The 23,085-nt window shown below is 54.4% G+C and overlaps 1 protein-coding gene across 1 annotated transcript in view; it reads left to right on the top strand.

Moving 5' to 3' along the window:
* FHAD1 (forkhead associated phosphopeptide binding domain 1) overlaps positions 1-23,085 on the top strand; it is a 118,295-nt gene that overhangs the window by 80,124 nt on the left and 15,086 nt on the right. Inside the window, 10 exon segments of the mRNA XM_047085238.1 lie at positions 8-115; positions 3,396-3,503; positions 8,735-8,908; positions 10,494-10,710; positions 12,057-12,141; positions 12,671-12,777; positions 14,614-14,773; positions 16,967-17,099; positions 20,446-20,572; positions 21,193-21,324. Coding sequence (XP_046941194.1) covers positions 8-115; positions 3,396-3,503; positions 8,735-8,908; positions 10,494-10,710; positions 12,057-12,141; positions 12,671-12,777; positions 14,614-14,773; positions 16,967-17,099; positions 20,446-20,572; positions 21,193-21,324 — 1,351 coding nt within the window.

Here is a 23,085-nt window from a genome sequence, read left to right as displayed (position 1 = left end):
TTTTCAGGTTTTGGAGAGCAGCGTGGCCTACGAGAAAAGGAAAGCAAGGGAAGCGATAGAGGCAGAAAAGAGAAAAGTTCAAGATCTGGAGAACCACTTGACCCAACAGAAGGAGGTATGAGAAGCAGAGAGAGAAGTGGGGCCGTCCAAACCCCTGCGGAAGGAGCCCCGAAGCCAGGCGCGAGGCCGCGATTCCGCGCCCGGACGTAGAGTCTGGCAGGAAAGTGGGCAGGCACTGGGCAGCACGCGGCCGAAGTCACACGCAACTTACTAGCCGTGGGACCCGGGGCAGGTCACTTAGCCTCCTATGCCTCAGTTGTCTCCTCTGTAAAATGGGAGTCGTAACAGTCCCTGCCTCTCAGGGCCAAGCGGATTGATGTATACAGAGTACCTAGAACCGCACCTTGCGTGTAGACGCTCGGCTCCCCAGGGAAGAGAGACGCGCTCCGCGAGAGAACCCTTGGTCTGGAGTCTGGGTCAGTCCCTCCGCCAGCACCTTCCTCCTCCTCATTCAGAGGTGTTCGTGACACGGCCCAGCGTGGCTCCTGGCTCTGGTCTCCCGGCTTCATGACCTTTTGTGGAGACCCAGGCAGTGCGGAGTAGGACGGCGTGGACACGCTCACGTGGCAGTCACACAAATAAGTACCAGGGTCTGGGATGGATGAGAAGAAGCGTACCCGCAGGGAGAGAGTGACGGTGATTCGGGCAGGCCCGAGTGCCGTGCCCGGGGAGAGCCGGAGGCATCTGCCAGCCCGGGCCTGGGCCCAGCAGCCACGCCTGCCTGGAGCCACCACTGAAGGCTGGCCCACGGCTGAGAGGGGGGGTGTCACTCAGGTTAGCCCAGACACCCACACCGTCCTCCGGCCCCCCGAGAAATCAACGAAGGGCTCTCAGGAGCTGGAGGCCAGGGAGAGGCGACCCGTAGTGACAGCTCCACGAGCTGGGCTCCGGGACACGGGGGGCACGGGCACTGGACACGTGCCGGCTCCCCTGGAAGTTCCAGAAACAGGGCTAATGACTCCATGGATTGTTTAATCCTGTCGCGTTCATCCGTCCGCAAATACTTCCTGAGCGCCCGGCACGTGCCAGGCCCCGTGGGGCATTGGGGACACGGCTGAGCACGAGACGGACCAGGGCCGTGCCGTCCCAGGACCTCCACACTAGGCTGGAGGGACAGACACCACATAAGTGCACAGGGTAACCGCAGAGCCCCAAGCCTGGGGGAAGATCAAACGGGCGGGCTAGAGGTGACCGCAGGCAGGGGGGCCTCTCTGAGGGGTGACATGTGAGTGAGAGCTGGAGGGGCGACGGAGCACGAAGGGAACATCCGGGAGGAGAAAGTGCCACTGGCCACAGTGGCCCAACTGCAGAGGACGGGGACGTGGCTTCGCCAGGGGGACGGGGGCAGCGCCGTGACGAAGGGAGCAAAGCTGGAACGAGACGGAAGCCAAATGAGGGGTCGGGGAAGGGAGCCACGCGGGGGAAAGCAGCAGCGCTTGGGAGGCTACAAGTGTCGATTCTGGTCCATGTCCCCAGCCCTGCTCTACCAGGCTGTGTGACCCCGGGCAAGCACCTTGCCCTCTCTGTGCAGCCATCTGTAACGTGGCTGTAGAGACAGAACCACCGTAGAGATTTGTTGTGCGGAGTCGTTGTGTTCGTTATGAGCCACCTACCCGGGTGAGGTCAGAGTCCAGGTGGGGTGGGGAGGGTGGTTTGTCCCACGTGGGGGGTGGGGGGAGGGCAGACAGTCGAGCAGAGACCTCGGCAGCAGGACCCCGTCGGCCCAGGCAGGAAGTGAGGTCAAACTGTTGTCAGCTGCTGTGCCCGGAGGGTCCCGTATACAAGTGGGCCGGGGGTGGGGTCTCGAAGCTCGGGGGCCCTGCGGTGGCGGGGCGGTGGCCTCTGTGCCAGACTAGCAGCGAGCACACAAGCAGGTCTGTGCCTCTGGGCGGACGCGGAAGGCAGGCTCCGGAAGCCGGGCGGCAGGACGGGTAGGTCGGGACCCAGGTGCCCAAGCGTGCGCCCCCGCTCCCCGGTGGCATGATGTCTGCGCGCTGCCCGTCCTCTTCCTCCGCCGCAGTCCCCGTGTGCTCACGGGTCAAAGGTGGGTGACCGGGCAGATGCCATCTGGGGGGTTGCGGATGAGATAGCGCACGGTGGCCGGCACTCACGTTGCCGGCCTTTCGAGAGGAGTCGGCATCGTCGTCATTATCTTCAACGGTGACGAGCCGGGCAGCGCGTGATCCCACGGGGCGTGCGGAAGGGGGCTGGCAGCCTCTTATGACTGGCGGGGCGGGGGCCGGACCGTCTTAAGCAGACTTGGCAGTGGGAAAATGCCAAGCTCGTGCCGGGAGGTGAGTCAGAGCCCAGGTGGGGTGGGAGGCCCGGGCAGGGCAGGGCAGGGCAGGGCAGGGCAGGGCAGGGCGGAGGGAGGCCGCGGACACCTCAGGGCCGTCGGGAAGACGGTCTTCTCCAGGGCCACGCATCCCCGGAGCCTCGTCCCAGCCCCAGCAGTCGTCTTCCCTGTTCCGATTTCCGATCCATTTTCTTTTTGCCAAATAACGTACATTCGCTCAACAAAATGTGGAAGATACCAGCGGGAAGAGGGAAATGTAAATTGCCATAATCTCAATCCCCCAAAATAACCGCTATTTACATTTCAGTATGTATCACTTCAGGGCTTTGTGCATATATGCATAAATTCAAAATATTTTTTGGTGAACTTTGTGTTTGTACGGGAGCACAACGGCAAGAATTCCAAGCAGCAAATAAGAGTTTTCCGACCCCCCTGCACCGCGTACCTCCTGGGCTGGTGTAGGCGAGGCTGGGCCTCAGTCCCCTCCCCGTCACCGGACCTGGAGGCTATATGTTCTCTGTTCCAAAGGGTCCTGCGCATCCATTTGTGGACCCAAGCCTTTGAAGGCCAGAGACTGAAGCCACAGGCATCAGGCCTGCTGGGACAGGAGGCGCCCCTCCCCAACCCCCCAACTCAGGCTCTCCTGCCCCATCTCCCGAGAAGCCAGGGACTTCCCAACAAGGGCCCACACCGATGCCAACACAGGCCGGTGCAGTTGGTGGCCCAGCTCCAAATGCCTGGACCCGACCACTCACCAGCGCGTCACTTCCTGAACACAGCCCAGAAATCCTGAGTGATGAACAACCCTCTCCGTTATGCGGTGACTGACCAGACACGACCTCCAGGTTCTCGCCGTGGCGGGCGTGCCAAGACTTGCATCCCTCTCTCCGATGGGCCGCGAGTATCCTGTTCCTTGAGCCCTCGCTCCCAAACCCTGGCTCACCGATCTCCGTGATTAGCAATCCTGGCTTCCCTCAAGGTTCCGTTGTCCCTCCTTTCTCGAGTACGCTCCCTCAAACCGGTTGTCTCTGACTTCCAGATCTCAGAGAGCAGCATCGCCTACGAGAAACACAAAGCAAAAGAGGCCATAGAGGAGGAAAAGAAAAAGGTGCAAGATCTGGAGAACCGAATAACCAAGCAGAAGGAGGTAAGAGTCTCGGAGAGGAAGGAAGGCGGGGTTCAGATCTTACCTCTGCCACTTGCTGGTTGTGCAGCCTGAGGCAAGTTTCTTACCATCTCTGTGCCTGTGGCTCCCCACCTAGGAAGTCCAGGTGATGCCAATAGATCAGCCTCATCGACTTGTGAGGCTTGATCGCTAACAAGCACACCCGCACATAAAAAAGCACGCAGCACTCAGTGGATGTTCTGTGTGTTAGCTGCTTTTATTATTTTTTATTGTTACTATTATTATGAGTCCGCATCAAGGAAGTGGAGGGGCAGAACCAAAGCCAGGACTATCTGACTCCAGAACCCTGCATTGTCCCCTCCTCTCCCTCCTATCCCGTGCGTGGGCTCAGCTGCCTGGGGCCCAAGAGGGGATGTCAGGAGATGGGTGCCTAAATTGCCAATCACCTCGACAGCGATGTCTCCACCGGAACTTGTCATTGTGATTATCACGACCTTCCCAGTCAAACTGCATTCACGATTATCCCTGGGAGCAGCAGACACAGTGGGAGCACAGGCTTTTGCACAGGACCCCATCTTAGGCACCTCCTAGCTGTAGGACACAATTCACTCCTCCTGGGTCCCAACAGTACAAGGGACACACACACACACACACACACACACACACACACACACACACAGGAGTTAATATCGCAGAATTCAAGGCAAGGGATTAAACACACAACCTCACTGTAGGGGGTTAAATTTAAATGCAGGTAAATACCATTTCAAAGGATTTTGAAGACCGGATGGGACTAAAAATGCCTTTGAGTCCATTCACATCACTCTTCTGATCATTTTCTTTGAAGAAAGTTTCCCCAACATTAGCATGCATAGGATCACTTGGGGTGGTTTTCAATGCCCATTCCCGGGCCCTCCCCCCCTGGAAGAGAGAGATTTGCAATCTCTGTCTATAGGGTGGACTCACCAATCCCAAGGGGACTGGACGAGCCGCCCAAGTGATGTGCTGTGCTTGGAACAACACTACTCCAGAGCAGTGAGTGTCGGTAAACCACATCCGGATTAGCATCAGTTCCGGGCACTGCTTTTTTTTTTTTTAAGTTTACTTGTTTATTTTGAGAGAGAGAGAGAGGGAGCGAGCACGAGCGGGGGAGGGGCAGAGAGAGGGAGGTGGAAGAGAGAGAATCCCAAGCAGGCTCCACACCGTGGGCACAAGGCCCAATGTGAGGCTCAGTCCCACAAAGCGAGACGTCATGACCTCAGCCAAAATCAAGCGTCGGATGCTTAACCAACTGAGCCACCCGGGTGCCCTGAGAAATTAACATTTTTCAAGTAGGTTCGTCAGGACATCAAATGGATCAGGAAGGAGGTGGGTGCTAAAAACAAAAAAAAATGTGGATCAGTGAAATTGATGAACCGTCACAGGATTTACTGTAGCAGTTACAGTGGAAGGGAAGACGCAGGTGGCTGTATAGCTGTCTAGATGACAATGTCCGAATCAAAACCACAATGAGATACCACCTCACACCTGTCGGAAGGGCTAACATGAACAACTCAGGCAACAACAGATGTTGGCGAGGACGCGGAGAGAGAGGATCTCTTTTGCCTTGTTGGTGGCAATGCAAGCTGGTGCGGCCACTCTGGAAAACAGCATGGAGGTTCCTCAAAAAACTAAAAATAGAACTGCCCTGCGACCCAGCAATGGCACTACTAGGCGTTTATCCACGGGATACAGGTGTGCTGTTTCGAAGGGACACATGCACCCCCATGTTTATAGCAGCACTATCAACAATGGCCAAAGTATGGAAAGAGCCCAAATGTCCATCAATGGATGAATGGATAAAGAAAATGTGGTATATATACACAATGGAGTATTACTCGGCAATCAGAAAGAATGAAATCTTGCCATTTGCAGCTACGTGGATGGAACTGGAGGGTATTATGCTAAGTGAAATTAGAGAAAGACAAATATCGTATGACTTCACTCATATGAGGACTTTAAGAGACAAAACACATGAACATAAGGGAAGGGAAACAAAAATAATCTAAAAACAGGGAGGGGGACAGAACATAAGAGACTCTTAAATATGGAGAAGAAACAGAGGGTTGCTGGAGGGGGTGTGGGAGGGGGGATGGGCTAACTGGGTAAGGGGCACTAAGGAATCTACTCCTGAAATCATTGTTGCACTATAGGCTCACTAACTTGGATATAAATTTAAAATAAAATAAAATGAAATGAAACGAAACAAAACAAAATAAAATAAAATAAATATTTCAAAGCACGGCCAAAAAAAAAAAAAAAAGAAAGAAAGAAAATGGGCCAATTGTTCACGGATATTGGGCCATTCTTTGTACTCGACCCCGAGAGGATCTCTCCTAAGGATCATCACATAGCGTATCCAACAACATCCTCAACAACCTTAGAACGACAGTGACATCAGAGGGTTGAGGTCTTGCGACAGCCCGCAAGTTACCCTGGTGGCATCACACCAGACACGGAGAATCGGGACCCCCCTCACCAGGAACTCGCCATTTACCAGGAAAGACCAGGGAAGTACAAGGTCAAAGAACCACCCAGACACAGAGTTGTTTATTCCCGTGCTGTTACACTCGTCTACACAGAAGAACAAGGGAACGATTGAGGTTCGCCGAAGCGGGCATAAGAGAAAGAGGAGAGAAGGGAGAAGAAACATCAATCCAGACCCGTGCGGACGGTGGACTTTGTCCCTGTCCTCGAGGAAGCGACTGAGCTGCCGGCAAGGAGCAGAGATGCCGAGCACTGTCCTCTGCCCTGGGGTGGCTTCGTGGCCCATCAAAGAACCCGTTGGCTTGCTGTGGATTCGCCGGGACAGCCGGGGGGGTCTTGCCGTGAGCTGTAGGTGACAGGCTGCTCTGTGGGGCAGGCCTGCCAGTGTCCTCAGCGAGCACCTTCTTCGGCCAGGTCTGCACCTTGTCCGCCCTGGGATTTCTCAACGGTGACAGCGATGGTAAGGCCCCCAGACAGAATCGGCTGGAGTTCAGTGGCGACACGAAGGGACTGGAGCATCTCCCCGGCGAGGCTCCCACGAGTCACACGGTGAAAAAAGGGCTTTTCCTGTTGTTTTTAAATCCGTTTCCTTTCCCAGTGATAAAAGGAGCAACTATTTGCTCTAAAAATTTTGAAGAAAATTTAAAACTACCCATGAGTCCACTGAGCGCATTTACCATTAGTGACATTTTGATAGGATTCCTTCCAGACCTTCTACGTGCTGATCATTATCATAGACCTCGACACCCAGCAGTTCGTTACAAAGTGACTTACCCTGTTAACACTGTGTACGCTGATCTGAATGCTTTTTTTTTTTTTTTAACTTAATACATTACAAAAATGTCTCTAGGTCATGGAACATTCTTCCAATACCTGCCTTGGATGGATAACCTGGGTTTGCACTCCGTTGGATGGACCCCAGTTTATTTACCTCCCCCGCCTCCCCCACCCAGTGGTTGGGCACTGGGGCTGTTTGCGTTTTCATCGGAGTAAAAACAGCGCTTGGCTGAACATCCCTGCGCATCGGTCCTTGTGCAGGTGTGAGGCGACGTCCTTAGGACAGATTCCCGAAAATGGAATCACTGGGTCACGGCGGGTAAACGTTTTCAGCCTTTTGATGTACGTTCCCAGTGACCTTCCAAGAAGGTCATGCCAGTTCGCACTGCCACCAACAGAGTCTGACAGTGCCCGGCGCCACACCTCAAGAATGTATTTTAGGTTGGATTAAACAACGCTTGTGAAAAGGCTGCACACGCACGGTGTGATTGCAACTATGCCTGTGACATTCTGGAAAAGGCAGAAGTATGGAGACAGAGAAAGGACCAGGGGTCGGTGGAGGGGAGGGGTGAATGGGTGCAGCACAGAGGACTTTCAGGGCAGCGAAACTACCGCGTGTGATAACGTAATGGTGGATTCGTGTCCTCATACGTTTGGTCAGACGCGCAGAGGCACGGCAGGGAGTGAACCCTAGAGTAGACTATGGGCTTTGGGTGACCGTGAGGTGTCAATGCCAGTTCATCAGTTAGAACAAAGGTACCAGCTGGTGCGGGGTGTGGATGATGGGGGCGGGGCCTCTGGCGGGGGATGAGAGCACACGTAAGAGGGCTCTGCGTTTTCCTCTTGATTTTGCTGTGAACCTAAAACTCTTTTTTTTTTTTAATATAATTTATTGTCAAATTGCCTAACATGCGGTGTGTACCGTGTGCTCTTGGTTTTGGGGGTAGATTCCCGTGGTTCGTCGCTTACATACAACACCCAGTGCCCACCCCAGCAAGTGCCCTCTTCAATGCCCATCACCCATATTCCCCTCTTTATTTATTTATTTTTTTAATTTTTAATGTTTATTTATTTTTGAGAGAGAGGGAGACAGGGTGCGAGCGGCAGGGGCAGAGAGAGAGGGAGACACAGAATCCGAAGCAGGCTCCAGGCTGTCAGCACAGAGCCCGACGCGGGGCTCGAACTCACGGACTATGAGATCATGCCTTGAGCTGGTCAGACACTTAACCGACTGAGCCACCCAGGTGCCCCAGATTTTCCCCTCTTTCAAAATAAAGTCAAGTAGGAGCGCCTGGGTGGCTCAGTCAGTTGAGTGTCCAGCTCTTGATTTCAGCTCAAGTCTTGATCTCACGGTTCGTGGGTTCGAGCCCCACGTCGGGCTCTGCGCTGACAGCACGGAGCCTGCTCGGGACTCTCTCTCTCCCTCTCTCTCTCTCTCTCTCTCAAAATAAGTAAATAAACTTACAAAAAATAAAGTCAAGTAAATGAACAAAGTTTGTGAAGCCCCCACCACAGGACCTGTCACAAAGCTCACATTCCACGAGGTTGAGGAGGGACTCAGGGAGGAGAGTGGAATTGGACAGTCCGGGGCTGGAAGAGCGGGTTCCAGGAAGAGGAACGAGGCGATTAGAGTCCACCTTGCCGGAGCCCAGAGCAAAGGGGGGAGGGCCTCCCTCCAAAGCCAGGGAGGAAGGTGCTGGAGGCAGACCCTGTGGCAAAGGGCCGAAGGAGCTCGGCCCATTTATCCCGGAAAATAAATTTAGACAGAGACATGACATCCCTCCTCAAATATTTAAAGGGTCGCCTCGTAAAATAGAAGTAAAACTTACTCAGTGCGCTCCAGGTGGCAGAACGAAAGCACCTCCTCTCTGGAAGCAAGGGGAGGGGGGCGGCTAGGGTAAACGCTTATTCCTGAATTTCTGTTAATCTGCTGTTTGCCGTTTGTCCAGGAAATAGACTTGAAAGTGCAAAAAGAAGAGGTTTTAAATAATAAGTTAAATGACGCGCTGGCCATGATAGAAGAGATTCAGAAAACCAAGATGGCCGAGAGCCTGAAAGCTGAGAGCCTCAGCATGAAATTAAACGAAACGTTAGCCGAACTGGAAACGGCCAGGACAAAAATGGTGAGCTGGTGCCTTCCGGGGACGGGAGACTCTTTCCCTCAGTGAAAGATCACGATACAGGGAGAACTCGTGATTTAGACCGGGGGCTCTCAGCCTGGGCACTGCTCTGTTCCAGGTTGGATAACCCCTTCCTGTGTGCGGCTGTCCTGTTCGTCACGGGCTGCTTAACATCGCCCCTGGTCTCCACCTGCTAGATGTCAGTGGCATCCTTCCCCCGGTTGTGGCAACCCAAAATGTCTTCAGACTTTGCCCAATGTCCTTTAGGGGGGTGGGGGGCAAAATCACCCTCTATTGAGAAGCAGTGGTCTAGTCTGAAAGGTAAACAGAGGCTACGATGGCCTCTCTCCAGGCGTCGTAAGGTGTAACACAGGGTCCTTACAGCATCTGGCTGAAGGACTGAGCAGCCCCAGAACTTAGCGATCAATGACTATTCCACAGACTTGAAGGTGATGTCTTAAAATTTTAGCTCGGCATTCAAGGCCCTCCATCCTCGGGGCTCAATATTTCACTCATTTGTCATTCGTACACACAACCAACAGGTCTGTGGGCAAGGAGGTAATAGAGGCTTCATCGGGCAGAAGCGCCCCAAAAGTGAATTTGAGAGGGACTAGAGTAGGAGAGGCCAGCTCAGGCCGGGGCACACAGTGGCCATTACAGAGTCTAGGCTCATGAGGACCTGCGCACAGGAGCAGGCCAGAAGGAGTTCCGACAAGAGAAATGGCAGGACTCGATAACTGATTGACGGGACATGAGCACCAAGGAGAGGAGGGTGCTGATCGAGACAGCCTGGGCTGTCAGGGCACCCAGGGCAACGATGGCATATGGGTGACATGTTGATGGGAACATGGAGGTCAGTCACGGTGGCTCTTGTGGGGCAGGGTGTCTGTTGCAGAGAAGACGAAGAATTCAGGCTTAGGCGCGGGTGGGGTCTCCACGTTCGACAGTGCCCCGGACTTTTGGCGGTCCGGTAGATGTGGGGGGAAAGCGAGAGAGCCAAGAAACGTGTGGTCGGAGAAGCAGGAGGGGGCGAGGAATGAGGCACTGAAGACGGGCAGGGCGGCCGCGGGAAGGGGTCCGACTCCCCACTTGGTGATGATTGGTAGCTTTTGCTTTTAAGAACTGCGAATGCCTTGGCCTTTTCTTACAACATTGTCCGTTCATTCATTCAACCAACGCGTACCGAGCAAGGATCCAGGCTGTGGGTCCGTTGGTAACTAAGGCGAGTTTCTGCTCCCCCGGACCTTCCATTCTTGCGGGAATGGGAAAGAAACAAGATCGTGCAGACCACGGAACATGAAAGAGGATGACGGACTAGAGAGCTGTCTCGGGCTTCTCCTTTAGACAGGCAGTCAGGAAGGGCCTCTCCGAGGAGGCGCCATCGGAGCTGAGACCTGACGCGCGCGAGAGGGAGTCGGCCGTGCGAGGAGCTGGGGGAGGAGGGTACCATGCAGAACGGACAGCCCAGGCAAAGGCCCCGAGGTGGGTCTGAGTCCCGTGCCTGTGGGTGCCAAGGGGGCAGCTCGCTCTCGTCGTCAGTGGCGTCACGCCCGGCTCCCAGGAGCACACGGACCCCCTGTTCCCCCAGATCGTGATGGAGGAGCGGCTGCAGCACACGGTGAAGGCCCTCCGGGACGAACAGGAAGCCCAGAAACACGGATTTGAAACCGAAGTCGTGGAATACAAGGAGCAAATCAGACAGCACTCCCAGACGATCGTGAGCCTGGAAGAAAGGCTGCAAACAGTGACCGCGCGCCACAGAAAGATAGAAGGAGAGATTGCAACCCTGAAGGACAACGACCCAGGTCGGTCCAAAGAAATGCCGAGCGGGCGTTAGCGTTCGGGACAGGGCCTGGTCACCCTGCGGGTCCCCATAGGCTGATGGGTAGGAGAAGGCTGCCCCTCGCTCATTTACTGTCTGCAGATGCTCTTTGCTTCCCGTTACACCGCAAGGTCGGGGCCCTCGAGGCCCACGTCAGACAGAAGTCACGGCAATGTGAAGGGACGTCCTTTGTGCCGAGCCAGTGAGCCGGTGGGGACGCACAGGCTGCCGAGGGTATCAGAGCAGCATGACAGAGGGTGTCCTTTCCGCATGAAAACATCCCGCGCGGGGGCCTTTCAGAGGCTTCTCTCTGCCCTCAGCAATTTGCGACTTTGTCTAATGGACTTTCGTCACCAGCCAGTGTTGGTCTCTTAAAAAATAAACCCAAAAGGGGCTGACAAAAGAACTCAGAGCTGTGAGCCCTTACTCACCCCAAATGACCCAGGCAACGCAATACATTGCGAAGACGCTGAGCTCTCGGGGGGAGAGTTCTGGAACTGGAGGCCTCGGACCAGGGTTTCTCGACCCCGGCTCCAGTGACATCTGGAACTGGCTAGGCCTTTGTGGCGGGGGCCGTCCCGCGCACTGTGGGCATTGAGCAGTGTCCCTGGCCTCCACCCCCGGCACGTCAGCAGCACCCCCCACCCCAGTGGGACTACCAGAACCATCTCCGGACGTTGCCAAGTGTCCCTGGCCGGGGTGGGGGGGCACACTCGCCCCTGATTGAGAACCAAGGTCTTGGTTGTCAACCGAATTCCCGCCCTGACAGGTGACCCAGGGTGAACAGGGCACTGTGACAAGGGCATGAAGCAGGACTCAGTTTCCCAAGCCAGTTCCAGGTCAGAGGGAGGACGGTTAAGCTGGGACCCCAAGAATGACTACTTCCTTGTGACCCCACGTTTAGCGCGGTCCCCGCCATAAAGCAGACATTCCATGAGCCCCTGGTGATTGAAAGTGAGGGGGCCAGCGTGTGACTGAGGGTGAGGAGTAAGTGGGAGGCGAGGACAGGACAAGACCTGTCTGGGAGGAGAGGAGGGATAGGGAGGAGGCGCGGCCCAGGGCTTCGGGCTCTGGCTGTCACCAGCTTAGCCGAGTGGCCACCGGCAGGTCCTGTCACTCCTGTGCCCATTTTCCCATCTGAAAATGAGTAGCCGGGAAGATTTCGTGCGCTCGCTCATACGTGGCCGGTGGGTGGGAGCCAGCCGGCGCCACAGAACACATGTGGGGCTTTTTAGGCAGAGAGGGCGGCGGGGTGGGAAGGGCTGCTAAGCTGGAAAAGACGCAGGTGTTCGAGGACAGCGATGACCCTCGCGTGTCCCCCTGATTCAGCCCAGGAGGAGGTGATGCAGCGAGAGCCCCCGGCGGTGCCTCCGACGGAGACCAGTGTCAAAGACGAAGTGGGTGACACCTTGATGTGAGTACCTGAGGGGTGTGTGCACACGAGGCTGGAGACCCCTGCTTCTGGCCATGTCCTGAGAGCAGAGAAGAGGAGCAGAGTCCGGGGCCGTCCTGCTGTTACCTGAATTTCTCAGTTCCTTTTGCAAGTCAGGATGGTGGCATGGAAAGGTCTGGGTGGATCTATGCCCGGATCCCGAAATACAACCCCTTCCGGTTGTGGGGCCCTGGGCCCCCAGTCATGTCACCTTACTGTACCTTAGCTTCCTCGTCTGTGAAAGAAGGAGACACTTGTCATATCTCGGCCTCAGCCCAAATCCAGAGGGGATCCTCTGTTCTCTCGCCGCGGCTGTGTTTGCATCGCATTCAGTTTTTGTTCTGAGGATTTTTAAAGAACGCGCCGATCCCTTCTGCTGGGACTGGTGTCCCGTGGACGCCACTGATGGAGGGTCACTTTGCGTTTCTACTTGGCCCCGTCCGGGTCCAGGCCCTGGGGGTGCCACCGAGCCCGGGGTGAGCTGACGTGGCCCGTTTCTTGTGAATTTCAGAGGGGATCTACTGGCCGCTCAGAAGGAAATCCTGTCTCAGCAGGAGGTCATCATGAGGTTACGGAAAAACCTCACGGAAGCCCACAACCGAATGTCAGATTTGAGAGGTTTGTATGATGGCCTGTGTCTCTTGACTTCCTGACCCGCTTCGAGAAAGAACAGGCTTAAGAGCTGGAAAGGTCAGGGGCGCCTGAGTGGCTCGGTCGGTTAGGCGTCCGACTTCGGCTCAGGTCATGATCTCACGGTTCGTGAGTTCGAGCCCCGCGTCGGGCTCTGCGCTGACAGCTCGGAGCCTGGAGCCCGCTTCGGATTCTGTGTCTCCCTCCCTTCTGCCCCTCCCACGCTCGCTCGCTCTCTCCCTCTCTCTTTCTCTCTCTCTCAAAAATAAAATAAACGTTTAAACCGCATTTTTAAATCCCAGTGACCTGCTTTCCTGGGCGGTCACAGCGTTTGTACCTCAGTCAGCAAGACACGTGCCTTATCAGGGGCCACTTGCCTTATCTTCTCCGCCTTGAGATGCAGCTTCTTTGGGGGAGGGGGAAATCTCCTTTTACCTAAGAGGATTTGTCTCTGGAGGCAAAGGCTGGGAGGGAGGGAGTCGTGGGCCCGCACAAACCCTAGCCCTCCCCAGCTCTGGGACCTAGAGCGGGGTAATCTCTCCACACCTCCCCTGCCTCTGATGCAAAATCACCTACATCACACCTGCTTCCTGGACTTGGCCGGACGGCAGGGGCCCCTTACGCTGGGGAGGGACAAAAGAGCGCGAGCAAGTCTGGCTGAACATTCCGACTTTGCTCTTCTCGCCCCACCCCCACCCCCGTTCTTTTATTTCGGCCTCTCCCGGCTTCTCGTAGCCCTTCTCCTCCTTCCCAGCTCCAGCCTCCGTGAGGCCGAAAGGCACAGGCAGGCTGTCAGGAGATAAAACCAGGTTTAGGGAAGTCGACAGAGGGCGAGGAACACTCCTCTTGTCCCCACCTCAAACCCCGTGCACCCCAAAACCTTCAGTGGCATTTGCTCCCTGCGGCTGTAACGGTTAATGCTCCCAAGGCGTTCACGGCTGACTTTTTCAAAGCGCGATTTTCGTTCATGCTGAGGTCTGAGAACGTGTAGTAGAGAGGCCGCCAAGTCCAGCTCTAGAATCAGGAGACATTGGACCCGGTTCTGGGTCTGCTATTTGCTAGTCCCATGAGTTGTTTAGGCAAGTCACTTTACCTCTCTGAGCCTCAGTTTGTGCATCTGTGAAGCGGGGGTGTTCCTGGTAACTAACCTGTCGGGTTACCATGAAAATCTGAGGCCATGCGAGTGTCTCAGTTTGGATTTTCCCAGAGGCTGACCCTGAGGCCAGAATTCCAGAATTCCGAGGCAGGTGGTGTATTTGAGAGGCGATCCCAGGGGGAGGCAGTGGAGGAAGGGCCAGAGAAGCGGGACAGGGACGGGAATAACAGCTGTGCTGTCAGTCAAGGGCAGAGAGGGCAGCTGGGGCTGAGCCCTGCGGGGGAAGGACGCGGGGAGCAGGGTACAAATCAGCCTCCAGGCTGCCCGCCTGAGGGGGAGGAAGCCAGTCTCACCTGCCTCGGCTGGAGGCTGAGAGCAGACTCCGGAGTCCTTAGCACAAACGCCCTTAGGCAAACAGGTGCAGAGGCAGGCAGCTGGAGGTCGGCCAGGGAGCTCAAAATGCCAGAAGCACAGAGGCGGGGCCCTGACAGCTTCTGGAACCTGGGGCTGTACTCTGCTGTAGTTTGCTAAGGTGCAAGCAGACCCTGGCCATTCCTAACGCCCCCGCCCACCACACACACACACACACACACACACACACACACGTCCGGGAGAATTCCTGGAGGGTAGGCCCGCCTCGTGGTTCTTGTAGGCCTGGAAGAGCTGCTGTGGCCCTGGCGGAGACCCGAGGCAGGAGACCCCCTCCCCAGCTTTCCTGTTTCTCCCAGGGGAGCTTAATGAAAAGCAGAAGATGGAACTGGAGCGGAACGTGGCCCTGGTCCAGCAACAAAGCAATGAACTAAAAGCGCTCAAGGAAAAGATGGCGCAGCTGACTGGCCTGGTGGAAAAGAAGGACAGGGAGCTGGAGGTCCTCAAGGAGGCACTCAGGTGTGTGGGAAGGTCCTCATGGGGTGGGGAGCCCAGATACCCAAGTGCCCAGGGAGCCTCTCACAGAGAGGGTACACAGTAAATCCTGGAGAGATGGATGGATGGATGAAGGATGGATGGATGGATGGATGGATGGATGGATGGATGGGTAGGTGGATGGGTAGTTGGTTGGGTGGGTGGGTGGGTGGGTGGCTGAAGGATAGATGGATGGATGGATGGATGGATGGATGGATGAGTGGATGGGTAGGTGGATGGGTGGGTGGGTGGATGGATGAAGGATAGATGGATGGATGGATGGATGGATGGATGGGTAGTTGGGTGGGTGGATGGATGGATAGATGGATGAAGGATGGCTGGGTGGCTGGCTGGATGAATGGATGAAGGATGGATAGATGGATGGATGGATGGATGGGTAGGTGGATGGGTAGTTGCGTGGCTGGGTGGGTGGATGGATGGATGGATGGATGGATGAGTGGATGGGTAGGTGGATGGGTGGGTGGGTGGGTGGATGAAGGATAGATGGATGGATGGATGGATGGATGGGTAGTTGGGTGGGTGGATGGATGGATAGATGGATGAAGGATGGCTGGGTGGCTGGCTGGATGAATGGATGAAGGATGGATAGATGGATGGATGGATGGATGGATGGATGGATGGATGGATAGGTGGATGGGTAGTTGGGTGGGTGGGTGGATGGATGGATGGATGGATGAGTGGATGGGTAGTTGGTTGGGTGGGTGGATGGATGGATGGATGGGTAGTTGGGTGGGTGGGTGGGTGGATGAAGGATGGATGGATGGATGGATGGATGGGTAGCTGGGTGGGTGGATGGATGGATAGATGGATGAAGGATGGCTGGGTGGCTGGCTGGATGAATGGATGAAGGATGGATGGATGGATGGATGGGTGGATGGATGGGTAGGTAGATGGGTAGTTGGGTGGGTGGGTGGATGGGTGGATGGATGGATGAAGGATGGATGGATGGATGGGTGGGTAGTTGGGTGGGTGGGTGGATGGATGGATGGATGAAGGATGGATGGATGGATGGATGGATGGGTGGGTAGTTGGGTGGGTGGGTGGATGGATGGGTGACATGTATTTCATGCTTCACAGCCTTATCATGTAAAGGAAGGTTTTGCTTAGTTCTATGCTCCTCAAACATCCCTGCCCCATATTCCAGTGATAGGTCTCTGCTTAAATGCCACTTCCTCCAGGAAGCCCTCTGTCACTCACCCCCACCAAACATAGCCAAGGGCTCCTCCTCTCCCTGGGGTCCCTCATCCCCTGGACTCATCCAGCCTAGCACTTCTCACATAGCTATGCTACTATTGACTGTTTAATTGTCCGCCTTCCCCACGAGGTCCCCGATATAGATCTTGCCTGCTGTTGACTCCCCAGCATTTGCATGGTGCCCGGCACATAGGGAACTTAATGAATATCGATTGAACAAATGTATAAACTGGGGTACCAGAGGTTAGCTTAAAATAAATGTGAAATTTCATTGTCGTCCCATGGGTTAGTCCATGTGAGTTTGCATTTTCACCCATAAAAATACGTGTTGAGTTTGCATTTTCATCCGTAACGTATCCTTATTTTGACCTGAGAGTAATGTTTTCTCCAAGAAAGGTTGAGTAAAATCCACATCTCGTGAAAAACCCTGTAGCTCTATGTGCCTCATGGCTCATAGCCAAGGCAGGTTCACCCAGTGGCTGAAAGAACAAGTTCCAGACCCAGGCTGCCCGACTTCAAAGCCAGCCTCCTTCACTTACAAGTTTCACGATTGTCGGCAAATTGCTGTGTGTCTGTTTTCCTTGTGTGTAAAATGGGACAAGGAGAGTCTCCGGCTCGTGGGACTCTACGTGAAACAGAAGGGTTAACACATAAAAGTGTTAGAAACGGCAGACAGGGAGTACATGTCCCCAGTGAATGCCACAGCAGGTGTCCCACGGACCTAGTATGGGAAACAAGGGTGGACAGGTGCCTACTGTCCTGACCACGACTTTTGAAGTCCCCTGAAACTAAATTCTCTAGAAACCTGCTGGCAGGAGACTTGAAGGCCTGGGGGTTTCGGTTACCTGTAAACACAGAGTTCCTTTTCCCGTTTTGCCAGTGGCTACAAAGGTCACTCGTGGCTTCCGGAACCTCATGCTGCCAGCCGTCCTGCTGTCCAGTGACTCATCTTCTCTGCCCTAGGGCCTCTCAAGAGAAACACCGAGTCCAGCTGCACAAGGAAAAGGAACAGAAGCCCAAGAACATGACCCAGATGTGTGACATCTCAGTGCAGATGGAACCTGTCCACACTGACATTTTCTCGAGCAGTCAGGAGGTGAGTGCCGTCCGGTCGCGGGCGGCCAGCGGGATGTGCTACACGGGAGCCCAGTGGTGGCTGTCTTCGATGCTGATTAATATTTTCATTCCGAGTTCCAAATGTAGGCACTTGCTTCTGTGAAACGTTCAAAGTGAAAAGCGGCCGTCTGGCCCTCCACCCCCCCCCAACCCCCCAGTCACTGGAGGTCACCGCTGCCAGTCGCATGCTATTTGTCACGTTGTGTCCTCAGCCCTTTGCCTCACAGAGACTGCCCTACCCTCCAGACAGGCGTGGTCATGCGGTGCTCGAAGGCCAGGCTCACATCCAGGCTGCCCGGGTTTCATCCCTGAGTGGGACTCCTTCACTCGGAAATGCTGACCCCAGGGAGGTTACATGTGCCGTCCCCCTTGTCTGGGAAGCAGGAGTTAGGACAGCCACCACCCCACAGGGTCATAAAGAAACAAATTTGATTTATGCACATAAGCACACACAACCTATATATACATGTCTATATAATCTGCTTGCAGAATGATGGTATTAAGCCATACGTATATATTCATTCTGCAACTTGTTTTTTTCCCCACCTGACACAATATAAAGGCCACCTTCTCTAGTAAGTATTCAAAAACCTGCTTCGTTCTTTTAAACGAGGGCATAGAATTCCACGGTGTCCCTTTTATCCAGCCCTGTCCCCTGTTGGTGGACATTTATACGTTATTTCTACTTTCACACGTTGCTATAGTTGATGTCCTTGTAGGTATGTATGCAGAACAGATGCCCGGATGTGAAAGTGCTGGGTCCGGAGGGCGTCCTGAACCATGCTGGGTAGGGGCCAAACTGCCCTCCCAGAGAGCCACACCACTGACGCTCCAGGCCTGTCTCTCGGTGACTTCTCTGGGGGTGCCTGCCTGGGAGCCCCGGCTGCACAGCCCCCCCGCCGGCCCGGGAGGACGCGTGTCTTTGAGTGAGAGCAGCCCATGCCACGCGGCCCCCGCAGGTGGCACTCACATTCTGCCCCCGTGGCTGGGGCCGTGGTGCCTCCCACAGTCCGTGGAAGGCTGACCGCGGGCCGCAGTGGTTCCTCGAGGCCTCGGGTTTCCTGGAGTCCGGGGGGACCTCCTTTTCCCCTTTGCTTTAGGAAACTAGAGAACAGGCAATGGGCTTTGGATTTTCACTCGGAAACGGGGCCAAATGTGTCAGCTTGCCTCCCTGCTTCCTCAAAGATGCCATCCCCCTGCCAAACAGCAGTGAGCCAGGACCGCACGCAGCTCGAACGAAAGGGCTCGGCGGCCCAGCCAGCTGTCCTTGTCACCGTCGCTGTCCAGCGCACTTTAACAGAAGTTAAAAGCCCTCGGGGCAGCCTCGGTGGGGCGGGGAGCGGGTCTCACTCCCGTCTCCGACCCGTTGGAATCCCAGGCTCTTAGTGCGGGACGCAGCCCATATTCGTTCGCTTTTCCGGCACCTACTGAACGTCTGCTGTATGCCAGGCCCAGCGCTGGGCACAGAGGAAGGCGCACAGGGTTCCTGTTCGCACCAGACCCCCTCAGGCTCTGCACGAGTTTGCCAGAATGGGTTGCTGACCTGATGCCGAAATTAGTAATTTCTCTTATGTGGGGGGATTCACGGAAGAGGATGGGCGGGGCGGGGGCGGGGAGGCTGCAAGATAAAAGGGAAAAAGTATTTGTTCCTCCTCAGAATGGCTTTCCAAACTCGGGCTACTTCCTGCTTTCTAAGCCAGAGTGGGTCAGAGGGCGTAAGAGTTGTATGAGAAAGAATCTTCATCTTCTCTAAATAAACAAATTCCCAGAAGAGCCATGAGTAAGGGTCACATCGGGCTCAGACATACTCTTCAGACAGAATAAAGGCTGTCACCCAGCCTCGCTGCTGTGGCTGCCCCAACCCCCAGGTCAGTAGCCCCTGCTCTCCTCTCTGCACCCCTGCACGTGTGCACACACGTATCTTACACACACACACACACACACACACACACACACACACACACACACACGACATTTCAGGTGTTTACTCCTGGGCTGACCTACACTCTCAAATACAGCAAGGCTAGTATAGAACCAACCTAGGAAGAGTGAACCAGCCGTGCAGTCTATAAGGAGGCTGAAGACAGTATCCAGGTCAAATGAGGTCCTACTAAGTGCAGACGGGTGGAGCACCCCCTTCTTTTTTGCTGGTGAGCCTGGTCCCGGCCAGAAAGCCAGGACAGGCTCCTTCCTACTCCTGTTTCTGACCTTGGTCCATTCAGTCTCCGTAACTATTGCGCGTCTACTAAGCTGGGGCACGGGGCTGGACTCTGGGAACACCACTGGAGACGGGACTTTGTTCGCACGGAGCCCGTGTGACACACGGGGGCTTCAGGGGGGTCCCGGAACCTCCAGAAACTGCATGCAAATGTTGTGTATATGTGACTTCCTCTGAAAGATGGAACCTCGGATTCTTCCGAATCTGAAAGGTAGATATGACCCTTAAAAGATAGAGAAGACCAAGGGGCGCCTGGGTGGCTCAGTCGCTTGAGTGTCTGACTTCAGCTCAGGTCATGATCTCAACAGTTCGTGAGTTCGAGCCCCGTGTCGGGCTCTGTGCTGACAGCTTGGAGCCCGGAGCCTGATTTGGACTCTGTGTCTCCCTCTCTCTCTTCCCCTCCCCTGCTTATGCTTTCTGTCTTTCTCTTCCTCTCTCTCTCAAAAATGAATAAACGTTTAAAAAAAATTTTTTTAAAGATAAGAGAAGACCTCTCCTTGTCTATGCCCTTCATCAGCCCTACTCTAGCTCTGTGCCTGGTGGCTAGCATATTGGGTGGTGCGAATATGGAACATTCCCCTCATCGCAGAGACCTCTGTTGGACAGTAGAGGCTCCAGAAGTCTCAGAGAAAGGTTTTCCTCTCTCCAGACCAACCATGAGCCAGTCAAACTCCCCCCCTAGCAAATATTGGACAAGCATCCTTATTACCTGTCAAGAAGAAAACATCATGTGTTCTCATCCAAAAAATGCCCCTCCTGCAGCAGAATTTGATGGGATTATTCTGAAACAAGATCCAAAATGACAACAAATAGAAACCCGGGCTGAGCAGAATATTAGAATAAAATATAAAATGTGGGGAGGGAACAGAGAGGGGGGTTTTATTTATAGATATGCTAAGTAGGTAAGAAAGTTGAAAATCTTCCTAGATGTGACTTTATATTTGAAATGAAAATTTTAAATCCCTTCTGTGCCAAAGCCCCTTATAGTAGCTTCCAAGGTACTGAGTGACAGGGTCCCTGCTAGCCATGAATTGTACGTGTTTCTTGGAATATAAGGGAGAAATTCTGACCCCCAATAACGCTGCTATCTGAACCATTCTGGCCGCAGGAATCCTTCAGTGATCTAGGGGCCAAGTGCAAAGGGTCCCGACATGAGGAAGTCATTCAGCGTCAGAAAAAAGCCTTGTCTGAACTGCGTGCACGAATTAAGGAGCTGGAGAAGGCATCCTCAGCAAGTAAGTTCCCTCCCTGCTGGTCTCCCTCTCCCAGCTCACAGTCCTGAGCCCCAGACTCTAGGGATCACTCTGGGCGCCGACAATCGGCCAGGACCACTGTCTCCCATCCCCATCACTTCATAACCGAAAGGACGTAGTGATACAAGGAAAGATGGCAGGCATGGTCTCAGAGTCAAGGGCAAGGCTTGGTATTTAAATAGATAGGATTTCATGGAAAAGTCACTGCATTGTCCTCCTTTTTCTCATTTTGCTGTGGCCCAGCGGGAACTTGGTCATAGACTAACACCCTGTTTAGAGGGGATAGCATTCTCAAGACACTGCTGGGGGAAGCGCTGAGCTAGGACCCAGAGGCCAGGGTTCAAGTTCCGTCCTTGCTCCTGTAGCTGAAAGTTCACCCTCTGTGCCTTGGCACTGACACCTGCGAGGCCGCAGCCTCCTCCTAGCTGTGTGACCTTGGACAAGCCACCTACCTGTCTAGGCCTATTTCTCACCTGCCAAGGGAGGGGGCTGGAGATCAGCACCGGCCTACGGTAAGGGTCCCGTAAAGAGCAGCTGTGATCATTACGAGCAATAACTTCTTCCCGACCCTTTCTTTTGACTCTCACTTACTTGTTTTATAGATCATAAGGACCACCCGAATGAATCATTTCTAGACTTAAAGGCTGTCAGAATGGAAACAAATGTCCAGAAGACATCGGACGCAAAACCTGACGTGCCAGCTTTCTCAAGAATAGAGATCAGAGCGGTAACCAAAGAAAGTTTGTCCCCGCGGTGACTGAGACGTGGAGTGCGTGGGCCTGAGGGCAGACACCAGCCGTGCGCTCTGGCACAGCCGTGAGCGTCAGAGGTTCAGGGCCGGCCCTCCCTGGCGGGCCAGCGTCTGTGCCGACCCCTCGGTGGCTTTGCCATAGCGGTGACCCCGTGTCTGGACAGAGAGGTTGCTTTCCGTTTGTGGCCAGCGTGGTAAACCCTTGCACTGACACTGGGCCAGGGTAATCGCTGGCGGGCCCTCCTTTTCACATTATGTGTTCTGTTCCGCAGAAAATAGCTCAACAGGCTAATTCTTAACATTACGCCGTGAGTTTGCCTCAAGTGTGCTTTTCGTGGCGAACTGAAGAACACGAACGTGTAAAGGGTAGCAGGAGGGCTGACTAAGAGGCACAGGTTCTAGAATCAGAGGGGCCCGTGTCAGAATCCCAGCCCTGCAAGCCGTGTGGCCTTGGGCGGGCTCAGCCTTTCTGGGACTCCCTTCCCCAGCTGGGAAATGACGAAGATTTAGAGGTGGCGGTGGTAAGTGCTTAGCCCCGCCACCTAGCTCAGAGCGAACACTTAATAAATTGTAGCTGTGAATGACAGTTTCGAGGTATTTAAATAGCGTCACTCAAGAAAACCCCCCTTCCTTAAGGGAAATAGTTTTATTTGCTAGGATTTTCAGAAGTGATTCGATTGTTATGGTGAAGGTGCCCTGTACCCTAAATGGATGTCTGGTGGGTGTCTGACACGTGATGGTGGACAGCTCAGGTCGGCGTCACTCACGGGATCCCCTGGGCTCAGCTTGCTGCCACAGCTGGATCTAAATTTTTCTTTTTTTAACGTTTATCATTTTTGAGAGAGAGACAGAGACAGGGACAGGGACAGAGAGCAAGCAGGGGAGGGGCAGAGAGAGACACACACACACACACACAGAATCGGAAGCAAGCTCCAGGCTCTGAGCTGCCAGCACAGAGCCCGACTCGGGGCTCGAACTCACGGACCGCGAGATCATGACCTGAGCCGAAGTCGGCCGCTCAACCGGCTGAGCCACCCGGGCGCCCCGCCACAGCTGGATCTAAACCACGCACAGGCTTGTAGAAGAAATAACAGGGTGCCTGGTGGTTTAGTTGGCTGAGCATCTGACTCTTGACCTTGGCTCAGGTCTTGATCTCAGGGTTGTGAATAAAAGCCCCACATTGGGCTCCGTGCTGGGCACGAAGTCGAAAGGAAGGAAGGAAGGAAGGAAGGAAGGAAGGAAGGAAGGAAGAAAATCATCCTATCTGTACCAATATTCCCCTGTGCAATTTTTCTAGACACTCGCTAGGAATGTGACTCTTCAAAAATGTGTTGGCTTTCTGGATAAACTCCCCACTGTCTGAGGTTGGAAGGGGAGGGACAGTCTCCAGAAAAAGGCAGACTCAGCTAAGAACATATCCTAACCTGCTTCCAAGATTTACTTTCGCCTTAGCCCTGACCCTCTCCAACCACCAACACCGCAGAGCAGGAACCGCCCCCCGCACACACACCCTCTCAGAAGACCCCAGTCCTCCAAGCTTGGCAATAATAAAAATTAAAAGAAGGAGCTGGAGGAAGGCTGGCTGACATCAGTGAAGTGCCTCCTGGGTGCTGGGCACTGAGCTAAACTCTCATTTGTCAGTCACCCCGCCCAGCGGCCTTGTGTTGGAGTTACTATCATGCCCATCTTACAGACAGGAAAAGTCAAGACTTCGGGCGATCAGGTACGTCACCCAAGGTCACAG

The sequence above is a fragment of the Lynx rufus genome, unplaced genomic scaffold (assembly GCF_022079265.1).
Source record: "Lynx rufus isolate CCGP_SWC_20201006 ecotype Redwood Valley unplaced genomic scaffold, mLynRuf1.p SCAF_2, whole genome shotgun sequence".
NCBI lineage: Eukaryota > Metazoa > Chordata > Mammalia > Carnivora > Felidae > Lynx > Lynx rufus.
Note: the sequence above shows the minus strand (reverse complement) of the source record. Positions and strands in the feature narration are given on the sequence as shown.